Source organism: Lucilia sericata, unplaced genomic scaffold (genome assembly GCF_015586225.1).
Source record: "Lucilia sericata isolate MDLA Ls3-8-SP2 unplaced genomic scaffold, ASM1558622v1 Contig000190F_arrow, whole genome shotgun sequence".
Taxonomy (NCBI): domain Eukaryota; kingdom Metazoa; phylum Arthropoda; class Insecta; order Diptera; family Calliphoridae; genus Lucilia; species Lucilia sericata.
In genome coordinates this window covers 280,807-306,199 of record NW_023994218.1, presented here as the reverse complement: position 1 = coordinate 306,199, position 25,393 = coordinate 280,807, and the positions used below count along the sequence as shown (strand labels likewise).

The 25,393-nt window shown below is 32.6% G+C and overlaps 1 protein-coding gene across 5 annotated transcripts in view; it reads right to left on the bottom strand.

Moving 5' to 3' along the window:
- Positions 1 to 25,393, bottom strand: part of LOC119601789 — a 137,285-nt gene that overhangs the window by 92,226 nt on the left and 19,666 nt on the right. For 4 of the 5 annotated variants that reach the window (XM_037952928.1, XM_037952929.1, XM_037952931.1 and 1 more), the window contains exon 2: positions 20,403 to 20,513. In XM_037952928.1, the coding sequence (XP_037808856.1) occupies positions 20,403 to 20,512 (110 nt within the window). In that variant the 5' untranslated portion in view covers position 20,513. Of the gene's footprint in view, positions 1 to 20,402; positions 20,514 to 21,666; positions 21,777 to 25,393 lie in introns of those variants that run through there. The other variant, XM_037952932.1, reaches the window with a different exon arrangement.

Here is a 25,393-nt window from a genome sequence, read left to right as displayed (position 1 = left end):
GTGTAGGGTTTATACAAAATCATCGGACGTGCCTGATCGTATACTAGACATAGAATATGTCGGAAACTTTGAAACGCTGATCCCAGATAGAATGTCTTGGTTAAGCGGAACATTAGAGCAAATACCATTAGGAATCCGTTGTTACACGTATGGCTCTAAATTGGGGGACAAAGTGGGGCTGGGGTTCTATATTGAAGACGCAGAAACAGAAATATACCACCGTTTACCAAATCATAACACAAGCATCCAGGCAGAAGTACGATCAATAACGGAATGCGACATCCAGAAGGCAATTACACAGAAAAAACTAAAAATATGTTTCAATTATCAAAATAATTGTATCAAGCAAGTTTTGCACCTATCTCCAAAATGATGATATCAGTTATCAAATTTGTAAAAAAAAATAATTTTTTTTTCCAAATAACGAATTAATCAGAACAATTAATATCAATAATTGAGACAAAATTTAAAATTGATTAATTCATTAATTGTATAAATTAAATATTTAATAAAAATAAAATCTAATTTTTATTAATTTATTAATCAAATGAATTAGTTTGTTTGGTAGAAAATGTATTAAAAACCAATTAAGTTGATGATTAAAACAATCAAATTATTAACTGATTACTCACAATGTTAAAGGAATGCTTGACCTTTAACAATGCTTTGAGCATTTACAAAAAATATCACTTTATTATCAAATTTGAACATATTAAGTGTTTTATAAAACGTCAGGAAACTTGAATATTATATGCCTAAAATCGTATTGACTATTTAAGAATTATAAACATTGTTAGCATAAGAAATCAAAATAAAATATTTAAAAAAAGTTAAAATAAAAAAGTTGGCCAGAAAATTTTTTTCAATCAATTAAAAAACTAATTGAATCAATTAAAAATTTAATCAAATTTGTAAACTTAGGTTTTAAACAACGAGATAATTAAGACAAATAAAAAATTGCTTAAATTAAAACTAAAGAAAGAGAAAAACATGTTAATTGAAAATAAACTACTGATAATTTGTTCTGTGTAGGGCGATATCAGGCGATAGAACTATATCTAAGACAGTATTGGATTGTAAGAAAGCTTTAACTGAATAGAGGTAAGGTTTGCATCATATGGATACCAGCCCACTCGGGAGTAGTCGGTAACAAAAGGGCGAATGTAATAGCTTTAAAGGGAAGGGAGCTCGAGGCTGTTAACCTGACAAACGCAAAACAATTCGACGTAACAAAAGCTGAACTAAAAATATGGGTGAGAGAGTCCCATAAGGCCTCTTGGAATAATGAAACAGTGGGTAGAACCACGAAGGTCCTATGGGGTGTCCCTGATGAGAGCAAGACGAAAAATCTCCTCAAAATGAGCAAGTCACACATAGGATTACGAGCACATCTCAGCAAAATTGGACGTGCGGATTCAGATGAATGTAGAGCATGTGGAGAGGACAGTGAAACTCTGGAGCACATTCTTTGCCACTGCCAGGCATTCGTCGAAGTTAGATCCAAGTATCTTGAAAGTGATGTTATTCCGGAAATAACATTGCTGACTAACACTGATTGAAAGATTCTTAGGAATTACGTTCAGGAAACTGATTTTCTGAACACTGAAAAATAATTCATTCAGTTCCCTTTGTTTTTTTTTCATGATAAGGAGCGCCCAATAGGCCCAATAGTGGCCTAGGTGTATTACTTCGGATTTGATGTAGTATATATCCTTCTATGAACCTACCTACCTTATATTTATCATAATCTGCTATTTGTTTTCATTTGTTGTAGACAAATAAAAAAGAAAATTACAAAAAATACAAATAAATAGAAAATTTTATTACTTAATTTGTTAAAATAATGTAACAGTATTTTTTATATCGTACCACACATCACACACCCAGTACAAAAGAGAGACAAATCAAAATATTATGTTGGCGTTTTTATTTTCTTTAAGCCTTAAAATGTGCTACTCCTTTATCTCTAAACAAATATGAGTGCATTTTGTTGTTGTTAACTATTGAAGAAAAAACTTGTTCTCTTTTCTAAAAAAATATTTGAGTTGAGTCACTTTTGTACTGCGTGTGCGACATGTATTCCGAAAAATAACAAAATAATGAATGAAAAAACTACATGGCGATGAACTGTCATAATGAATTACAATGGGACCTCGATTTTGGGATGGTGATGGTCGGGACCGGCTTGTTTTTTAATATAAATTTTTATTAATTAATAAATGATTATGTGCACATTTATACAAAAACTAAAAAATTCAAGAATTTTATATTCATATATGTTTCGAAAATATAAAAAATAATAATTTTCTCAGAAAAAAGTAAACAGTGGATAAGGATTCCATGTTATGTAATTTCTAAAAATAATCATGTAATGTTGTTTGCTCTTCTTTTTCAATTTTGTATTTTCGTTTCAAGAGAATTCCCCTTTTCGATTTGTTCTAAGGTTGTTAAAAAATAATATAATTTTCTTATAATCACGGATAATAGAGGTAATCACGGTTGAACGATACAGAAAAATGTAAATCAATCCAACATAAAATTAAGTCGATGCAAAAAAAATTATTTTAACCATCCCGGATAATTGATGTTGCCGGATAATCGAACACGGATAATCAAGGTCCTACTGTACGAATGTGTCGTGGAAACGGGTAATTGGCTATTGTAATTCAGGGGCCGAATTAAGTAATTCAACTGTCCGTGTCAACTTGGTGTAAGTATTAAACAAATATTTTAACTATTTGTAAAATATTTTTAGTTAAAAATTTTAAATTGCACTGTCACTATTATTGAGTGAGATAAATAAAAATACCTGTCTGTTCTGTATATCGATTCGGTTTCAAAACCGAGAAACTTTTAAACCCGAATTTGGTGTTCTGCAAATCGAATTTTTATTTGAACGTAAAATTCAGAAAAACAATCATATTTTAAATGAAAAAGAGTTTAAAATGCACATAGCATTTATGTATATTAAGTTACAAAATTATAAACGCAAAAAACAATTATTTAATTTAATTTAATAAAATTAAAATAGATTTACTTTCGACTAGATATGTGTACTCGGTTTTAAAACGAGAAAAATTATGGGAATTCGTTTTTAAACGAAAAAACTCGGATTCTGTTTACAGAACAGACAGGACAGTTAATAATTTTTACACACGTGCCAACGAAATCAATGTTTGTAAAAACTGTTGAAACCAATTCGACTAATTTTAATGTATTTTTAGCTTCTGAAACCGAATCTGATATCTACTATTATCTATCAGCAACAATTTTCTCGCAAAATGGCACTGAATATTTAATTCATATACATACATATTACGGACATTTTATATAGATAATTATGAAAATATATTTACGTTTAAGGGTTAATTTAGATTTTTCGATGTCATCATAAATAAAGGTCCTCATTATATATTTTTCATAAGTTTCATTTAAATCGATTGAAAACAAAATAATATTCCATATTTTTTTCTGAAATCCTCAAAATTCAAATAGAAGGTAACGCTAATCTGTCATTTCTTTACTATTTTATTCCCTGGGCAATAAACCACAAGTCACATGCAAATTTTCACAAAATTTTAAAATTTGCTTAACAAACTTGTTAAAAGTTTGAAACTGGAATTTTAAAATTACCGTCTGAAGAGTTTCCCATTTATGACTATATCCCAAATACGGTTTACGTTATCTAATGAAGATAAAATCTCACAGTTATAGTCCTCAAATTTTTTCGGAGCTACTTTGGTATCAACATGAATATTTAGGACAACAAATGGGCGGACGGGCAATACGGGGCGAGGCACCTCCCATATGAATTAAATAAAACAATTAGAGCTAGAATCTTCAAATATTGAACGAAGAACTTTAACATTCATGTGAACATGTGGAGGAAAAACTGGCGGACTTTCATTAGGGGGGCTTGGTAGACTTTAGTATATCAAAGAAACTGTTAGAGATAAAATCCTCAAATTTTTCAAGAACAACTTTGGCATAAATGTGAATATTTGCGTAATAAATTGGCGGACTAACAATAAGGCACGTTGCACCTTCCACATGAATTAAACACAATTTATTTATCTGACGAAGCGGACATTCATTAGGGGGGGCTTGGAACCCTTCATATACATTAAATACAAAAATTAATATATCTGAAAAAAGCTATTAGAGCTAAAATCCTAAAATTTTGCACGAACAATTCTAACATCCATGTCATCCATGTGTAACAAATTTGTGGACTAGCAATAGGGGCGTGGTATCTCCCATATGGAAAATTATTCGAGTTAGAATCCTCAAATTTTTCACGAAGAATTTTGACATTCATGTGAATACTAGCGAACTTGTAATATATGGCGAGGCATCTCCAACATGAAGTAAACACAAAAAACGTATATTGAAACCATTACAACTAGAATCGTTAAAAGTCTTAAAGTGGGTTTTTTATTTATATTGTTTTTAGAGCAGCAAAGCACACTGGGTATAGCTAGTTCAACATAAATTTCAATTATTTGCTGTTAAAATCTGAAAATATAAATTAAGTGGTCAAATTTTTGCAAAAACCATTTTGCACTTCAGACCCACGTTGCCACTAGTTAATAGTCCTATTTCCCGAATTTTTTCCAGAATGCATTTTTATATCTTAAAGTTTAAGTCTAGAGGGAAAAACGGTCAATATTCGCAACTTCTGTAAAATTAAAGAATAGATTATTTGAGACACAGGTAAACAGTATAAGATATTCTAAAGTTGACACTGCTATTCTTATTTTCTTTAAAAATCCGCTTATAATTCACTAATATTTGATTATCGGGCGTAATAATGGCTAATTTGAGGGATTATTTTCCTTTAATACAAAGTCATTTTTTTATACCCTACACCACTTTAGTGGTGTGGGGAGGGTATGTATATTGGGTTTGTGCTGATGTTTGTAACACCCAAAAATACTCGTTCTATACCCACCTTAAAGAATACCAATCGGCTTAGAATCATTTTCTGAGTCCGTCTGGCTGGCTGTCCGTGTAAACCTTGTGTGCAAGGTAGTATATAATATAATTCGATGAAATTTGGTACATAAGCCCCCATATAAACCCTCTTGCAGAAAATTAGTTTTCGGTCCAATGTTACATTGATATAATTCTTTATTAAGAAACATAAATCACATTTAATATTCATAACTGGTGTAGGGTATCATGTGGTCGGCCACGACCGACTATACTTTCTTACTTGTTTTTTATTTTAATTGCGTCTCCGGAATAATGAGAACTGGCAAGGTCTGGACAAAATAATGGGTTTGTAGTGTGAAATCATATAAATGTTAAAATTCGATTTTCAAAGCATTCTTCTCCATGAATTTCACCGTTGATTTTACCACCTTTAAAATAACATTTCAATTTTAATAATGCCTTTAACCTCATAATTTTGTTAAATGTTCTAGTATCTCTATAAAAATTTTCAAAACTTAGTTTTATGTTGTATAAATATACTGTCGATTTTCGTAATGATCGGGCCTCATTTGAAACTAGCTCCCATACAAAGGGACCTTCGGAAAATGAGTTGAATATCCACAATTATCTAACAAACCTGATGAAATTCAGTGCAATTAACTTTTTTACAAATGGACAATTTCATATCATTTGACCCAAATCAAAAAACCGATTTTGACTAAATCGAAGGTTAGACACAGACACAAATATTCAGCGCTGTCGGTCCAAAACTGCCGGACTTACAGAGGGTCAAAATTGGACATTATGGTCACATAGGCTTTTCACAAATATTCTCATGGAAGTCAAAGTTCTCCGTAAAAAATTTTAAGACTCTAATACTTATTTTGTATGTGGGCTCCTCGCCCACTTGAAATTTTGAAGTAAAAAGGAGCCTATAGTTCCTTCCAGACATACAAGAAGACATTGCGAAAATTTCAGAAAAATCGGTCCAGCCATTTAGCTGTCCATAAAGTCCAAACAAACAAACAAACATACAAACAGACATTAATTTTTATACCCTACACCACTATAGTGGGGAAAATATTGGTCCTACATCCATCCATCTTTAAAGTATACCGATCGACTCAGAATCACTTTCACTTTTCAGGTACCATGCCATCCACCGGGCATGATGTACTGAACCTGGAGATCTGATGCATACATATTTTCCGTCAAGAAGATATATCAATGCCAACTGAAACAGCTCTTTGTAGTTGTCTATTGGCTGGCATTTTTTTTCAGTACTTCTTTGATACTCTCTACTTCTTCTTTGGGCAGTAGTTCCATAACATTTTCGCCTACATCGAACTTGGATTTATTAATCGCCGACACCTCTCAACAAGACTTCTAAAACATGGTGGACATTCGTACACTGCTAGGACTTGTTTCTCCCCTGAGCTACTGTCTGTTTTCCGGAACGCCCAGGAGTTGTTCTTTAGTCCTATGTGATATGAGATACCTAGTAATAGTTTTCCATCCCAGTGGTATCTTAAGTCTGTCCAATACATTTTTAAATTAGTTTAGTTTTACCTGCTTTGGTTCTCAGTATGAGAAAAACATATACATAAAAAAACATTGTTGTGGGTATAAAATTAACGGAAAGAAACAAAATACATCCCTCCTCCCAATTTGATGAGGATCGGCCCATATTTGACCCTAGCTCCCATATAAATACATGGAAATTAAGGTAGAATTCAACATAAAAGTTTCTTTATAAAAAAAAAAATAATTTTTAAAATATACTCATGGTGTAGGGTATCATATAGTCGGCCATGCCCGACTATACTTTCCTACTTGTCAGAAAATATTTTTTTAACTTTTATCTTGTAAGAAAATTTCAGTTTTTAATTCATATGGGAGGTGCACCTCGCCCATTGAAAATTTCAATACTGTGAAAATTTTAAGAAAATCGGCTTAACGGTTATCAGTTTATAGGCCATAAATAAAAATACAAACAAACACACACATTTCAAAAGTTTTATTCAAAAAATTTCTCACAAAATAACAGGTTTTGGGTCAGAAAAATTGCTCTGGTGCACACCGGCGGATATATAATGAGGTATACACGTGTAGGGAGGGTTAGGACTACAGCACATATACATAAAATTAATAGTTTGGAAGTCAAATAATTTTACAAAATTTATTTCACTTTAAAATCTTTTAGAACTAAAATGTTATAATCATTTAAAAATTAAAAATTTACTAAAAAAATTGAAAAGTAAGCAAAATGCTGTGATAGTTCATGTTTGATCACTCTGTTCGCTGTGATAAAGTTGAATCCAAGTCATACAGAAAATATACTTTAAACAAGTAAGAGTGCTATATTCGGCTGTGCTGAATCTTATATACCCTTCACCACAGTGTATTTAAAAAAATTCAATTCTATAAAATTTTAATTTATTTCATTTTCCCGTTTATATCATTATTATGGCAATAGCAAAACGAACAACAAGAACGCTAAACGAAATAAACACACAAAAAAACAAAATACACAAGGCAATAAAACCAATAGATATCCAAACATACGAAACGAAATACACAAAAAACAAAAACAAAATACACAACGTAATGAAACCAACAGACATCCAAACATACGAAACTGAATACACCAAAAAACAAAAACAATATACACAAGGCAATGAAACATACGAAACGAAAAACTAATAAAAAAAGCAAAAACAAAATACTCAACGCAATGAAACCAACAGACATCCAAACATACGAAACTGAATGCACCAAGAAACAAAAACAATATACGCAAGGCAATGAAACACACAGCCATCCAAACATATGAAACGAACGTCCGTCCAGTTAGCAACGAAAACTAGCAACGGCAGAGAAAATTTTGGGAATTAAGTGGCAACACCACAGGGGAAAAATATATTGCTTAGCTAATAAAAAATACCATGGAAAACTGAATGGAAAGAGATGGGAAACACAAAATGGAATCAAGACTATATATAGTCTTGGAACTATAGTTCCTTGTAAAATTAGATTCCTCTAAAAATCGTTGCTGGTGAACTGTAATCGTTGCTGGTGAACTGTATAGGATCTAGCGAGTGTCGCGCCAAAAACTCCTTGGAATATGGTAGGAGACATGGTAAGGATTGAAAAAATCCTTCCGTGTAAAAAATCGGTAGAGCAGATCCTTGGAAAATGGGCTTCCTCCAAAATGGTCAGTAAAATCGTTGCTGGTAAACTATATAGGATCTAGCGAGTGTCGCGCCAAAATTCCTTGGATTATGGTAGGAGACATGGTAAGGATTGAAAAAATCCTTCCGTGCAAAAAATCGGTAGAGCAGATCCTTGGAAAATTGGCTTCTTCCAAAATGGTCAGTAAAATCGTTGCTGGTGAACTATATAGGATCTAGCGAGTGTCGCGCCAAAAACTCCTTGGAATATGGTAGGAGACATGGTAAGGATTGAAAAAATCCTTCCGTGCAAAAAATCGGTAGAGCAGATCCTTGGAAAATTGGCTTCCTCCAAAATGGTCAGTAAAATCGTTGCTGGTAAACTATATAGGATCTAGCGAGTGTCGCGCCAAAAACTCCTTGGAATATGGTAGGAGACATTGTTAGGTAAATCCTTCCTAGAAAAAAATCGGTAGAGTAGATCCTTGGAAAATTAGATTCCTCCAAAAAGGTCAGTAAAATTGTTGCTGGTAAATTATACAGGTTCTAAGATGTGTCGCGCAAAATACTCCTTGGAATATGGATTAAAAGTATTAAGGATCAAAAAATCCTTCCGTGCAATATATCTACCGACTAGATACTTGGGAAGGTGGAAAGTCGATAAGTGAAAATTGTAAAAGTCGAAGAGTTGACTTTTCATGCACATACTGCAAAACGTCGAAAGTCGATGTTTTATTTTAATTATGGAAGCTGCAGCGTCGTATTTTTTAGTATTACGAAAAAACAGAGTTGCAACCAACGAAATCTACTTACGAAGTATATTTTGTTTGGTATGGGAAATCTAGTTAAAATCAAATAGATTTGTCTCGAAATCTCATAAGTACTAGATTTCATAGTGGTGTAAATGGGCTATTACACTTAATATTTTTTGACATTAAAAAAAGTTAAATTTTTCCTAATATTTCTCCATATTTTGTTTGACATAAAAAATTTGAAAAAAAATATGAGATATATTTCATTTATATTAAATAATTGCATTAACTTTTTTATACCCTTCACCTTCGTGAGAAGGGTATATATAAGTTTGTCATTCCGTTTGTAATTTCTATAATATAATTTTCCGACCCTATAAAGTATATATTCTGGATCCTTATAGATAGCGAAGTCGCTTAAGCCATGTCTGTCTGTCTGTCCGTCTCTCTGTCTGTATGTTTGTTGAAATCAGTTTTTAGAGGACCCCAGATATCGGCGAGATCCGAATCTTCAATAATTCTGTTAGACATGCTTTCGGGAAGATCGCTATTTAAAATCAGCAAAGTCAGTCCATAAATACCGGAGATATGAGCAAAAATCCGAGACAACCTCTGAAGATTTCATAAAAAAGACAATTTTTTTCATGTATTGATATAAGGAACAACAACACTGCTTATTCATTGAGTATTTCGTTTCATATGTTTGGATGGCTGTGTGTTTCATTGCCTTGTGTATATTGTTTTTGTTTCTTGGTGCATTCAGTTTCGTATGTTTGGATGTCAGTTGGTTTCATGTATTTTGTTTTTGCTTTTTTTTTTGAGTATTTCGTTTCGTATGTTTCATTGCCTTGTGTATATTGTTTTTGTTTTTTTTGGTGTATTCAGTTTCGTATATTTGGATGTCTGTTGGTTTAATTGCCTTGTGTATTTTGTTTTTGTTTTTTGTGTATTTCGTTTCGTATGTTTGGATGTCTGTTGGTTTTACTGCCATGTGTATTTGTTTTTTTGTGTGTTTATTTCGTTTAGCATTGTTGTTCGTTTTGCTATTGCTATAATAATGATATTAACGGGAAAATGAAATAAATTAAAATTTTATAGAATTGATATTTTTTAAATACACTGTGGTGAAGGGTATATAAGATTCGGCACAGCCGAATATAGCACTCTTACTTGTTTTTAAATCAACTTTTCATTAATGTTTTCCTATTATTAAATTTTGTCGATATTTTGATTTTTGCCTTTTTTAATACTACTAAAAACTACCAGATAAAATTTCGAACTAAATTTTTTTATGGAAAAATCTAGATTTGGATCGAAGTCTAATGCTATGTTTCCACTGGATAGAAATCTACTAGATTTGCCTTCAAGGTGTTTCCACTGAATAGTATATAGATTTATTTCTTAAATGACACCAATTTATAATTTTTTATTTTTTATTTCGAAAATAAATGTAATTTTTCGACAAAAACATTCAATTTAAATGGATAGCCTATAATTGTATTTCTTTATCCGAGACACAACACAGAGTTGCATATAAATGAAATCTAGTAGATCATACCCCATTTACACTACATCGAAATCTAGTAGATTTCGATCGAAATCTTTCTTCAAATCTTTACTGTTTACACTTCGTATTTTTGACATTTAGGAAGATTTAATTTTTTCTAATATTTCTCCAAATTGTGTTTAATATGAAAAATTAGAAGGAAATATGGAAAATTTACTTGAATTTCATTTAGAATAAAAAATAGATATTTAAATATACATTACCTTCTATTTTAAATTATCTTTTCATTCATGTTTTCCAATTTATTAAAATTTTGTCGACATTTTGATTTTTCTTTGTTTGTTTTGTTTTTCTCTTTTTTCTTGTGTATTTTTTTAGTATTATTTAGGAAAAATCAGAGTTGCATTTTTATTTTTACTAGATTTTGCCAAAATCTACTAATGAAGAAGATTTTGTTTTGAATGGGAAATCTAGTTAAAATCAACTAGGTTTGCTCGAAATCTCATAAGTACTAGATTTCGCTATAAATAGAGTATTAAGTAGATTTGGATATGTCAGAAATGTATGGCAAATCTACATGATTTCAACTAGTTTTGTCTAAATCCACATTACCCCATGTCAATATTCGACAAATCTATGAGTTTTGAGCAAATCTAGTGGTTTTTAGTAGAGCTCTGTTTATTCTAAATAATTCTTAAAAAATACGACGCTTTACAAGAAAAAAGACAAATATCAAAATATCGACAAAATTTAATAATAGGAAAACATTAATGAAAAGTTGACTTAAAAAAATGTTAATGCAATTATTTAATATAAATGAAATATACCTCATATTTTTTTCTAATTTGTCAAACAAAATATTAGAAAAAACAAGTAAGAGTGTTATATTCGGCTGTGCTGAATCTTATATACCCTTCACCATAGTGTATTTAAAAAATATAAATTTTATAACATTTTATTTAATTTTATTTTTCCGACTATATCATTATTATAGCAATAGCAAAACAAAATGAACAACAACAACGCTAAACGAAATAAACACAAAAAAAACAACATACACAAGGCAGTAAAACAAACAGACATCCAAATATAAGAAACTGAATACATCAAGAAAACAAAAACAATATATACAAGGCAATGAAACAAACAGACATCCAAACATACGAAACGAAGTACACAAAAAATAAAAACAAAATACACAACGCAATGAAACAAACAGACATCCAAACATACGAAACTGAATACACCAAGAAAACAAAAACAATATACACAAGGCAATGAAACACACAGACATCCAAACATACGAATACACCAAGAAACAAAAACAATATACACAAGGCAATGAAACACACAGCCATCCAAACATACGAAACTGAATATACCAAGAAACAAACACAACATACACATGGCAATGAAACACACAGCCATTCAAACATACGAAACGAAATAATCAAAAAAACAAAATACACAACGCAATGAATAAGCAGTGTTGTTGCTTATTTATCAAAGCATGAAAAAATTTTCTTTTTTAGAAATTTTCAGAGGTTGTCTCGGGTTTTTACTTATATCTCCGTTGTTGCATGTCTGATAGAATTATTGAAGATTTGTATCCAGAAGATATGTGGGGTCTTCAGAAAACTGATTTCGACAGACAGACAGACGGACATGGCTTAATCGACTCCGCTATCTATAAGGATTCAGAATATATATACTTTATAGGGCCGGAGAGTTATATTTCGGAATTTACAAACGGAATGACAAACTTATATATATTCTTCTCACGAAGGTGAAGATTAAACCTTCTTTAATGTCAAAAAATATAAGTGTAATAGCCCAATTACACCACTATGAAATCTAGCATTTATGAGATTTCGAACCAAATCTATTTGATTTTAACTAGATTTCCCTTAGCAAACAAAATATACTTCGTAAGTAGATTTCGGCAAAATCTACTCAAAATCTAATTACTTTTAGTAATGCAACTCTGTTTTTTCTTAACTTATACTAAAAAATACGACGCTGCAGCTTCCATAATTAAAATAAAACATCGACTTTCGACGTTTTGCAGTATGTGCATGAAAAGTCGACTCTTTGACTTTTACAATTTTAACTTATCGACTTTCCACCTTCCCAAGTATCTAGTCGGTAGATATATTGCACGGAAGGATTTTTTAATCCTTAATACTTTTAATCCATATTCCAAGGAGTATTTTGCGCGACACTTCTTAGAACCTGTATAATTTACCAGCAACAATTTTACTGACCATTTTGGAGGAATCTAATTTTCCAAGGATCTACTCTACCGATTTTTTTCTAGGAAGGATTTACCTAACAATGTCTCCTATCATATTCCAAGGAGTTTTTGGCGCGACACTCGCTAGATCCTATATAGTTTACCAGCAACGATTTTACTGACCATTTTGGAGGAAGCTAATTTTCCAAGGATCTGCTCTACCGATTTTTTGCACGGAAGGATTTTTTCAATCCTTACCATGTCTCCTACCATATTCCAAGGAGTTTTTGGCGCGACACTCGCTAGATCCTATATAGTTTACTAGCAACGATTTTACTGACCATTTTGGAGGAAGCCAATTTTCCAAGGATCTGCTCTACCGATTTTTTGCACGGAAGGATTTTTTAATCCTTACCATGTCTCCTACCATATTCCAAGGAGTTTTTGGCGCGACACTCGCTAGATCCTATACAGTTTACCAGCAACGATTTTACTGACCATTTTGGAGGAAGCCAATTTTCCAAGGATCTGCTCTGCTCGCTAGATCCTATATAGTTTACTAGCAACGATTTTACTGACCATTTTGGATGAAGTCAATTTTCCAAGGATCTGCTCTACCGATTTTTTGCACGGAAGGATTTTTTTAATCCTTACCATTTCTCCTACCATATTCCAAGGAATTTTTGGCGCGACACTCGCTAGATCCTATACAGTTTACTAGCAACGATTTTACTGACCATTTTGGATGAAGCCAATTTTCCAAGGATCTGCTCTACCGATTTTTTGCACGGAAGGATTTTTTTAATCCTTACCATGTCTCCTACCATATTCCAAGGAGTTTTTGGCGCGACACTCGCTAGATCCTATATAGTTTACTAGCAACGATTTTACTGACCATTTTGGATGAAGCCAATTTTCCATCCGTGCCGATTTTTTGCACGGAAGGATTTTTTTAATCCTTACCATGTCTCCTACCATATTCCAAGGAGTTTTTGGCGTGACACTCGCTAGATCCTATATAGTTTACTAGCAACGATTTTACTGACCATTTTGGAAGAAGCCAATTTTCCAAGCATCTGCTCTACGGATTTTTTGCACGGAAGGATTTTTTCAATCCTTACCATGTCTCCTACCATATTCCAAGGAGTTTTTGGCGCGACACTCGCTAGATCCTATACAGTTCACCAGCAACGATTTTACTGACCATTTTGGAGGAAGCCAATTTTCCAAGGATCTGCTCTACCGATTTTTTGCACGGAAGGATTTTTTTAATCCTTACCATGTCTCCTACCATATTCCAAGGAGTTTTTGGCGTGACACTCGCTAGATCCTATATAGTTTACTAGCAACGATTTTACTGACCATTTTGGAAGAAGCCAATTTTCCAAGGATCTGCTCTACCGATTTTTTGCACGGAAGGATTTTTTCAATCCTTACCATGTCTCCTACCATATTCCAAGGAGTTTTTGGCGTGACACTCGCTAGATCCTATATAGTTTACTAGCAACGATTTTACTGACCATTTTGGAAGAAGCCAATTTTCCAAGGATCTGCTCTACGGATTTTTTGCACGGAAGGATTTTTTCAATCCCTACCATGTCTCCTACCATATTCCAAGGAGTTTTTGGCGCGACACTCGCTAGATCCTATACAGTTCACCAGCAACGATTTTACTGACCATTTTGGAGGAAGCCAATTTTCCAAGGATCTGCTCTACCGATTTTTTGCACGGATGGATTCTTACCATGTCTCCTACCATATTCCAAGGAGTTTTTGGCGCGACATTCGCTAGATCCTATATAGTTCACCAGCAACGATTTTACTGACCATTTTGGAAGAAGCCAATTTTCCAAGGATCTGCTCTACCGATTTTTTGCACGGAAGGATTTTTTCAATCCTTACCATGTCTCCTACCATATTCCAAGGAGTTTTTGGCGTGACACTCGCTAGATCCTATATAGTTTACTAGCAACGATTTTACTGACCATTTTGGAAGAAGCCAATTTTCCAAGGATCTGCTCTACGGATTTTTTGCACGGAAGGATTTGTTCAATCGTTACCATGTCTCCTACCATATTCCAAGGAGTTTTTGGCGCGACACTCGCTAGATCCTATATAATTTACCAGCAACGATTTTACTGACCATTTTGGAGGAAGCCAATTTTCCAAGGATCTGCTCTACCGATTTTTTGCACGGAAGGATTTTTTCAATCCTTACCATGTCTCCTACCATATTCCAAGGAGTTTTTGGCGCGACACTCGCTAGATCCTATACAGTTCACCAGCAACGATTACAGTTCACCAGCAACGATTTTTAGAGGAATCTAATTTTACAAGGAACTATAGTTCCAAGACTATATATAGTCTTGATTCCATTTTGTGTTTCCCATCTCTTTCCATTGAGTTTTCCATGGTATTTTTTATTAGCTAAGCAATATATTTTTCCCCTGTGGTGTTGCCACTTAATTCCCAAAATTTTCTCTGTGGTTGCTATTTTTCGTTGCTAACTGGACGGACGTATGAAACGAAATACTCAATGAATAAGCAGTGTTGTTGTTGTTGCTTATGAAAAAATTTGTCTTTTTTATGAAATTTTCAGAGGTTGTCTCGGATTTTTGCTCATATCTCCGGTATTTATGGACCGATTTTGCAGATTTTAAATAGCGATCTTCTCGAAAGCATGTCTAACAGAATTATTGAAGATTCGGATCTCGCCGATATCTGGGGTCCTCTAAAAACTGATTTCAACAAACACACAGACGGACAGACAGACAGACGGACATAGCTTAATCAACTCCGCTACCTATAAGGATCCAGAATATATATACTTTATGGGGTCGGAAAATTATATTATAGAAATTACAAACGGAATGACAAACTTATATATACCCTTCTCACGAAGGTGAAGGGTATAAAAATAGTTGGTAACACTACCGGTCTGCTAAAGGTAGTATTAGACGACATGTATTTTACATATGTACTGTCACTTTTTTTATCCATATGTAATTCCGAATGTATGTCAAAATTGTTATTTTACATACGATTCATAATTTTTGCTATCACACCTGCCTGTGTTTTTCCGTATGACATAACCTATAATGTAATCAAAGCTGTCTTTTTAATGTGTAAATAAATGTTAAAATTATAAATTATAAAAAATACTTATTTTCATGTTCTTTATTCATTTTCTTTAATTTACTTTTTTCAAAAAATTGTATTTCAAAGCAAAACAGCTGTTTTGTTTATATTTGTCATAGGAAAATAGAAAATGCTCTAATCGAAAAAATTACATATGTATTTCCACATGTATTTTACACATGCAATGTTTCATATGTATCAAACGATATGTACAACTTTTGCAGATGGAAATTTTGACAGTGCATATATAAAATACATGTCGTCTAATACCACCTTAAGCTTTCAGAGTTGAATCTTAAATAAGTGTTAAAACAGTGTTATAATTGTATAATGAACTAACCTTAAAAAATAAAGTTATAAAGTAATTAAAAAATGGAAAATGCAGCCCAAGAATAGTAGTTTTATGATATATTTTTGAATTTTATTTTTGTTGAGTCCTTGTCGTAATTTTTGATATTGTGGTTGTGTTGTGTTGTAATGTCAACATAACCTGTAAGTTCCGTGGACCAAAAGTTGAGTTTTGCATGGAAGTTGACATGTGGAAGTGTTCGTCCAAGTATGTATTTTGAGCGTATATTTATATATCGCCAGTATTTTTCAGCAAATTCCCACAATTGTAATTTTAATTTATCACAATTTTTCATTAATGCTTCGATTTGTCTATGGATGACGGGAAAACTGGGTTTGATTTTGATACTTATGAAAATTCTTTTGAACTAGATGTTAAAGAATACATATTCGTTTTCATAATATTTAATATTCATGTCTGTTCTGTAAATCGATTCGTTTTCAAAACCGAATTTGGTGTTCTGCAAATCGAATTTTTATTTGAACGCAAAACTCAGAAAAATAAACATATTTAAATAAAAAAGTGTTTAAAATTCCCATAGCATTTATATTAAGTTACAATTGTATTAAAAAATGCAAAAAATTATTATTTCTTTTATTAGAATAAAATTAAATTCGATTTACTTTCGACTAGATTTGTGTACTCGGTTTTAAAACGAGAAAAATTATGAGAGCTCGTTTTTAAACGAGAAATTTACTCGGATTCGGTTTACAGAACAGACAGGATTATTATTAAGTGTTTGATTAAAAAATACAAATAATTTTTTAAAAACCCATTTAAAAATATATAATGAAATATATGAAACAACTAGGTTAGTATCATAAATATGTATGTACTTACAGGGAATGTATCTGAACAAAAAATCCAGATTAATTGGAATTTACACACTAAAATTACCAGTTTTTTGGTTGTGGACATTTGGCTGTCGTTTTATGGAAAATTTAAAATGATTGTCATTATGAAAAAGTACTATATTGTTAAACTACAATATAATTTTCAGAACCTATAAAGTATATATATTCTGGATCCTTATAGATAGCGGAGTCGATCAAGCCATATCCGTCTGACTACCCGTCTGTCTGTCTATATGTCTATATTTTAAAACTGGGCAGGATCCGAAGAGCTCAAGCTTTTTTATCTAATTTTATTTTCTCTATAATCTATGTAAATGCAATGAAATTAATAATATCAGTTTAGATGCTTCCATTTTAGTGGGCGTAGGGGGTGGGCGTGGTCCAATTAACAATATTATTTTTAATTTACTTATTTATATACCATAGCAATTAAATGTACCGAAATTAAAAGCTCTGACATGATTATTTTAATTTATGCCAAAAAAATCGATTTGAAACCAGTGCAATACTCAAATATTGCATGATGAACATTGATATCCATATAAATATTTAGGAGTAGATATTAGGGTGATTGGCTTGGTTTCCCAACCGGTTTTAAAACCATTTATTTTTTTTTTTTGTTTTACTACTGTCGATTTTTTCTCAATGTTGATTTTTCGAATATCGAATAACCTCGTATTTTTACTTTAAAAACAGGGTTCGAATACTTTTATTTTTGCTTTGCATTCAACGGAAACTTAAATTAAATTTTGAAGTGAATAATAATTCATACCAAAAAAGTTTGACAAATGTTGGTACCAGGGACTAAACTACATTTGAACAATAACAACCGGTTTTTTCAATTGTCAAATATTCGAACTATTCGAAAACAGGTATTTGGAAAATATCGAATAATTGATCACCGTAGTAGATATGCATATGGACTAGCAAGGGGTACGGCAGCTACTTATTAAAATTAAATATACAAATACGTTTGCCTGTAATTATAACCGCTGAATTCGATTATAGTTTCCACACCGATGAAGACCTTATCACTATTTTGTTGTGCAATTCAGGTCCATACATGGCCAATATTCAACAAAAATGGAAAAGTACTTCTATTGAATTAGACAAAAAAGCTAAACAACTTCTAGAATGTGAAATCAGGTTTATTTAGAAGAAATATTTATGTACTAAAATTGTTTGATTGGAATTTCTTGTCAAGTGACTCAACTCAAAACATCGATTTTGACGAATTTTTCACTAAGGTTATTACTATTGGATAGTAGGTCAGACACAAATTTGTAATGAAAAAGTCGTATGTTTATATTGTATGTATTACGTTTTACTTTTTATTTATAACGTACATTTTTTAATTAAAATCTAATTTGCATTTACATATGTATATGGAGAATTTAAAAATCGATGTCTTCCGTTTTGGAGGCAATTTGCACCAATGTTAGTACTATGGGATAATAGGCCTGCCACAAACTTTCAGCTCTATCGGTCAAGAACTGCCGGACTTAGAGGGGGTCAAAGTTAGACATTATTGAAATGAATGTTCAAAGGAGTTCAGATAGCTATTTCTTCACTCTTTTCAATTTTTTTTTTAATTTTTCTAAATTTTTGTCAAAATTGTCCTTTTTTTGCTTAAAAGAATGCTTTTACAATTTCCTTGAAAGGCTTTATAGTCCCATAATGGGATGCGAGTGGGATATCTATCAAAAAAATAATTTTTTAACTCAATAAAATTCTTTCAATATTTGGCACTTAATTGTTAATCTTTGTCTGAGGAAATTCGAAAAAATGTGCAGAGTTGTCGGTCAGAATTCGGTATGAAATCTGATATAAATTCCTGGGGAAATTCTGAAAGAATTTTCGACATATCTCATTGAAGTCGGACAAATGTCTGATACCATGTGTGACATTCTTTCGACAGTTCGATAGTTCGTACAAAAGTCTGATCAAGTATAAGAAAATGGCGTGACTATTCTGATCAACGTCTGATGAAAACTATTTCCATATATATAATTTATTATGGTTTGATTTTATTAATTTTAATAATAATTTATAAGCTTCCATTATTCATGACTTCTTAAGGGTACATTAATAAATAATATAAACTTATAGATTATTTTTAAAATTATATTTCATATTATATATGAAAATAGAGTTCACTATATATACATATATTTAAAGTTATAAAATTAAACCATAAAAAGTTATGTAATTTTTGTGTATTAACAAAGTTTAAAGAAATTTAAACAATAATCATCACATAAGCCGATGTTGTTTACTTGATTTCCGAAGACCAACTGTGATAATAAAAGGAAATAAAAATTAAATTCCCTTTTAAAGTACAGTTGACGAATTTCAAAATATAATGATTTTTATTAAAAAAACAAAATTTCCTCCAGATAATGTGCAGAGTTGTCGCAAAGTTTTCTTACAAAAGTACTGAAAATGGGAACAAAATGACGAAGCAAAAAATATCAGAAAATTCTGACTATTCTGTTAAATATCTAAAGGAAATTTATATTATTTGCTTAATTGTCTGACGAAGTTACAAATCAATTCTCTTATGTGCACATTTATCGGATATAATTCTTAAGCCATTTTATATTTTACTTCAGAAAATGTAGAGACTATTCTCCTTTATGTCTAAAAAATAATATAGGAATAAAAAAACAAATTGTCCTCCGCCAATGTGCAGATTAGTCTCATAATCTTCGTAACACTGAAATTCCCTTTCGACAGTGCAGAAAAGTCTAACAAACAGTTTGCCGACTATTCTGTAAACTGTCTAAAGGAAATTTAGAAATTCGATAAAAATTCTGATAAGTATAAGAATTATTTCAGAAAATTTCTGACATCAGACATGTCTGAAAAAATTGTTTACTGGGACATTACATAAGAAACAAAAAAATAACATGTTATAACACTAAGAAGCCCAATGTCTCACCTACCAAGAAACGGTTTCAAAAATTCCGATCAAATCAAAAGCTACAGATCTTGTGAAATGGTCCACTGTGCGGCCCCATATAAATCCTAAAACAAGCCAATTTTTATACCCTACAACACTATATGGAGAGGGTACTATTCGATTGTTCTGATGTTTGTAACACTCAATATATTTGTCTTATACCCATCTTAAATTATTCCAGTCGGTTCAGAATCACTTTCCGATTCGATTAAGCTATGTCCATCTATGTGTCCATGTAAACCGTATGCGCTCGCTACAGGTCGCAAATTTCAAGATAATTTGATAATAGTTATTATTGAAAATAAATCACATTTAATATTCGTAAAATTACTTGTTTGATTATTTCTTAGCGCTTGAGATTTCAGCAAAAGGGGCATTGCTTTGTTTATAAACAGAAACTTAAAAATTGGAGTTCGCGTACTTTTTATGATATCAAAAAGGTACTGTATATTTTTTACTGGAAAGTTCTTAAACACACCTACTAACATACAAGAATACAAACCTGTTACATGTAGTTTTGTTGTCTAAATCATTGAGTTGTTTTTTGTAATAACTTTCTCCGATGTCATAATTGGCTCCATAAATTCGAGTTCTTCTATGACGATTAGACATTCTGAAAAGGGAATATATGTATAAGTGATTAATTTAACGTAACATACATTTTTAGTGCTAGAGTGCTATATTCTATACAGAATCCCTTTCCCTATAAGCTAGTTTAAACGTGGAAATTTAAATTATATAAATTTTGAAAACCTAAATTTGGTTTACCTAGCGACATTATTGAAGATATTCTTTATTTATAAATAGCGCAACAATTAAATATTGACTATAGACCAGCCAAGCGCAGAAAGTGAGACGCTAAAAAACTGTTATTGTAGTGGTGAGAAAATACTAAAAAACACTTAGAAAAAATATTGCCTAATTACGCTTGTTATGATCAAATTTCATAACAAGTAAAATAGTAAATTTTACAGATAAAACATATTCAAAGAAAAGAAAAATATATATTTCTTCACAAAGATAAAGTTTTTTATTTAAAATTTGTAAAAAAAAAAGTATTAAAAATACTGTTTTTATGTGTTTTCATTCTTATGCATTAGTAAATTTTTTTGGAGTGTACGTGTTTTTTGCAACTAATTCTCTTGTTTACAAATTGTGTTGTTGTTTTTACAAGTTGTTTTTGCAATTTTTGAAACAAAGCGACATCAACCTACATTGTTGAATGCTGTTAATCAACTGAAGATAATTTTTTGCATTTTTACGCTCTTGCTATGAGTTTTGTTTACAATCGGGTAGTGTACGTGTGAATTGCCGAAAATCTTCGTAATATGAACAATATGAACGCGCAACGCTGCTATAGACATTCAAAAAGTGTATACAGCCTACCCACTCAGTGTTGCCATATATTTTTTGAAGAAAACTTTTTATTTTTATGAAAAAAACTTTTTTTCAACAAAAAAACTTTTTTTGTACTAAAATTACAAAATACCCAAGAAAAATTAGTGAAAAAATTAGCAAATTGAGGAATTTAAAATAGCTTAATGATAATTGGTACAGAACTTTTCCTTAACATCACTAGCAAGGAATTACTGGATATTGTGGTCTTAGACACCATAAATTTACACTTGAAATGTCATGATGAATCTATGTAGATTCTGTGTACTACAAGAGGAAACCTCTGAACTTTTGTAACTACCCGTCATTGGGAACTCGAAACACGAAGATTTTGTCTTACCCAGACCCAGATGATATCTTCAAACACTCACCGATTAATCCATTTATCTTCATGCGCGAATTTGGCCTAGTATGGTGAACCAATGGGCTGCACAAAATCTCTACAATATGGTCGAAGTGCATTGTGTCCTTAACGTCTATTCTAAGGGATTAAGGTCATCAACACCGGTAAATTTTTTTTTTTTTTCAGTTTTTAGGAATATCTCGAATATTAATGGTATAAAATATTATTTTGTTAATGGTAAGCATTGTTTTTTTATTTTAAACTTATTTATTGATTAAATAAAATAAAAACTGAAAAACTGTATAAATTTTCAAAAAACTTTTTTTATTGGAATAAAACTTGAAAACTTTTTTGAATCTCAAAAAACTTGCAAAAAAAGGGAAAACTTGACATATGGTAACACTGTACCCACTAAACAATTTTTGCCGAATTCGTACCGACAGTCAGCACAAATTGCCGATTTCGTATCCGAATTCCGTCAGAATTCGTTACGAAAATCGTATGAAAGGTTGCTCGGAATTCAGAACTCTTTGTCTAAGGAAATTCAGAAAAAAGTGCAGAGTTGTCGGTCAGAATTCGGTAGGAAATCTGATGTAAATTCCTGGGGAAATTCTGAAGGAATTTTCGACAAATCTGATTGAAGTCGGACAAATGATTGATACCACGTGTGACATTCTTTCGACATTTCGTACGAAAGTCTGATCAAATATAAGAAAGTCTGATAGATGTCGGATAAATGTCTGATAAAATATCCGACAGTTCGTACAAAAGTCAGATCAAGTATAAGAAAGTGTGATAGATGTCGGATAAATGTCTGATAAAATGACGACAGTTCAGACAAAAGTCTGATCAAGGTTAAAAAAATGGCCTGACTATTCTGATCAACGTATGATGAAAACTATTTACATATATAAATTATTATGTTAATATGTAAACCATATTAATTTTAATAATAATTTATACACAGAGGAAAAAATAAATATACACGCCTGGTACCAAATTAACACCAAATTTTTCAATAACATCCATTGTCAAGTATATACATACATACAACAACAACATGTAATGTAGACCACGCAACTTTGTCAACATTGCAACAATTCGTTGTCGAAATCTAAACTTTATGCACATACGTTGTCTAAATGTTAACAAACGTGGTTATCTCACTATTGGCAACGCATTTTGAGCTTACCACGTTTATTAACTTTTTTTTTATTGGACCAGCACTCAGGGGATGACCCCTACTTATGCGAAGCATTGTGTTGGAACTAGGAAAATAGGTTGTGGGAAGGAGGATAGAGGGAGTAGTGTTTGTGGACATTTGATTTAAATCTTCTTATATCGAAAGTGGCAGGGAATACCTCCGCAGGAAGTTTATTCCACATACGAAGAGTGCGGCTGAAGAATGAATTTTCCCTGTAATGTGTTGTGCGGTCCACTGGCCAATCTACCACAAATGGGTCTGTTCTTGAAGAAAGACGTATGTTACGCAAAAATATACGGGTATCGGGAACAAGTTCCCTAATTTCAAAGGAACACATTCCATTGTAGTATCGATAGAACAGTGAAATATACCCCACATTGCGACGGTGCTCCAGTGAATCAATAGAGTTGGAAACCCTACTGTCACCGATAAGTTCCTTCGCCCTCTCCTGTACGCGGTCGAGTAGCTCCAAAATAGACTTCGAATATCAGATGGAGTTAAGTATGTCTTACACCGTTTTAAAAAACCGAGACACTTGAATGCTTCTTTCGACGCTTGAAAAATGTCTTTAGTCCAGCGGACATCGCACTGAATTTTCATTCCCAGAACATCAAGAGTTTCTGATTCCTTAATATTTACACCACCCATATATATGTATATAGATGGAACAACAATATCTACCAAGCGTTTATGTGTTAAAAAACTACATTGAGTCTTACGGGCGTTAAAATCGACTCTGTTAACACGACCCCATTCGGAGATTTTTATCAAGTCGTGATTAAGCGATTCATTCATATTGCGCTTCATTGCCCCAATCTCTAGAGGGCTTGGCCTATGATTGAATGAATAAGAATGCAGATACTGCTGTCATCCGCAAAAGAGTAGATAGAGTTGGAAGTTTGACATAGAAGGCCATTTATAAAGATAAGAAATAGGGTAGGGGAAAGAACGGAGCCTTGCGGTACCCCTGAATTATTCTTGAACTCGCTTGATGAGATCCCATCTATAAAAACTCGTATAGTACGATCTCTGAGAAAGCTCGAAATAAATCGAGAGAAGTTGTTACCGACACCAAATGCAATTAGTTTTTATACAAGTGCACCATGCCACACTCTATCAAACGCCTTTGAAATATCTAGAGCCACCACTTTACTTTCGCCAAAATTGTGAATGGAATGACACCATTTCTCCGACAGGAAGGCTAGTAAGTATCCCGTAGAGCGACCTCTACGAAAGCCATACTGGCGGTCGTTAAGTAAATTGTTGGTCTCTAAATACTTGGCAAGATGGAAATTGACCATACTTTCCATAACTTTAGAAAGTGCTGAACAAATTGCTATTGGACGGTAATTTTCAGGATTATTAACCTCTCCGTTTTTAGGAATTGGCGTTACATTAGCAATATTCAAGCATGCAGGAAATTTTCCGGCATGGTATAGAATGCTGAAAGATTAGCTAATGGACGAGCTAGCGTCGAAGAACACTGCTTCAAGACCAGTGCCGGTATGCCATCTGGTCCAGGAGACTTGTTAATGTTGAGATCTGTTAGAACCTTTTTAACGGCACGCGCTCGAAAGAATATATTTGGCATAGTTACTGAAACTTTTCGAGCTCGGGCAGTGGTTGATCGCTAACCGGCAAGCAAGAATTGTTTGCGAATAACTCAGCTAAAAGGTTAGCTTTATCAACCGGGTCAGTGAATGTTTGGTCGTCCTTGAAAAGCGTCGGAATTGAAGAACTAGCATTATCCTTTACACTTTTAACGAACGACCAAAAGGTTTTCTGCCCCTAGGAGCAGCAAGAACCCTAGCCCGAAGGCGCTGCTCGTGTAGAGCTTTTTGGCGTCTAAGCACTCTGGCACACGAAGACTTCGCCTTTTTGCGCAGCAGCAGTTTGGACGTTTTTGTTATTACGCCAAATTCTGAAAGCTTCCCCTCTGGATCTGATGCATTTTTGCACTTCTGATTAAATCAAGACTTTTGCCTAGGCCTAATCGACGATTTTTTTGTTGGAATGAATGTTTTCATTCCCAGCATAATAATATTTTGTTGTCTAGGAAACAAAGTTTCCAATTGAATTGCCTATAGAATTCGTTGAGCTGAGCCCAGCGAGCTTTTTCGTAAATAAAAATTAAACGTTTCGGAGCTGTTTTTGAAACGTTACGAAGTTCAGAAAGCGGAAAGGAGGCGGAGATGGTGCAGTGATCCGAATTTCCGAGAGGTTCAAGAATATCCACTTCATACTTATCAGGATGTGAGGTGAGAAAGAGGTCGAGGGTATTATTTTGGTGCCCCTCAACACATGAAATATGTGTTGGTTCATTCACTAATTGCGCAAGGTGGTTGTGCGCGGCAAATAACTCAACATATTGGCCTTCCGGAGTTGTATGGCTTGAATCATATAGTAGGGATATAGGCGAAACTGAAGGCGTTGTCAAACAAAATTTATTATTCTCTTCACACAGACGAGTTCTGAGAGAATAAAACACACTTGAGAGAACTAAACGCACTAACAAAACTTCAAATTTTCTTCGCGAAATTGCGAGGATATT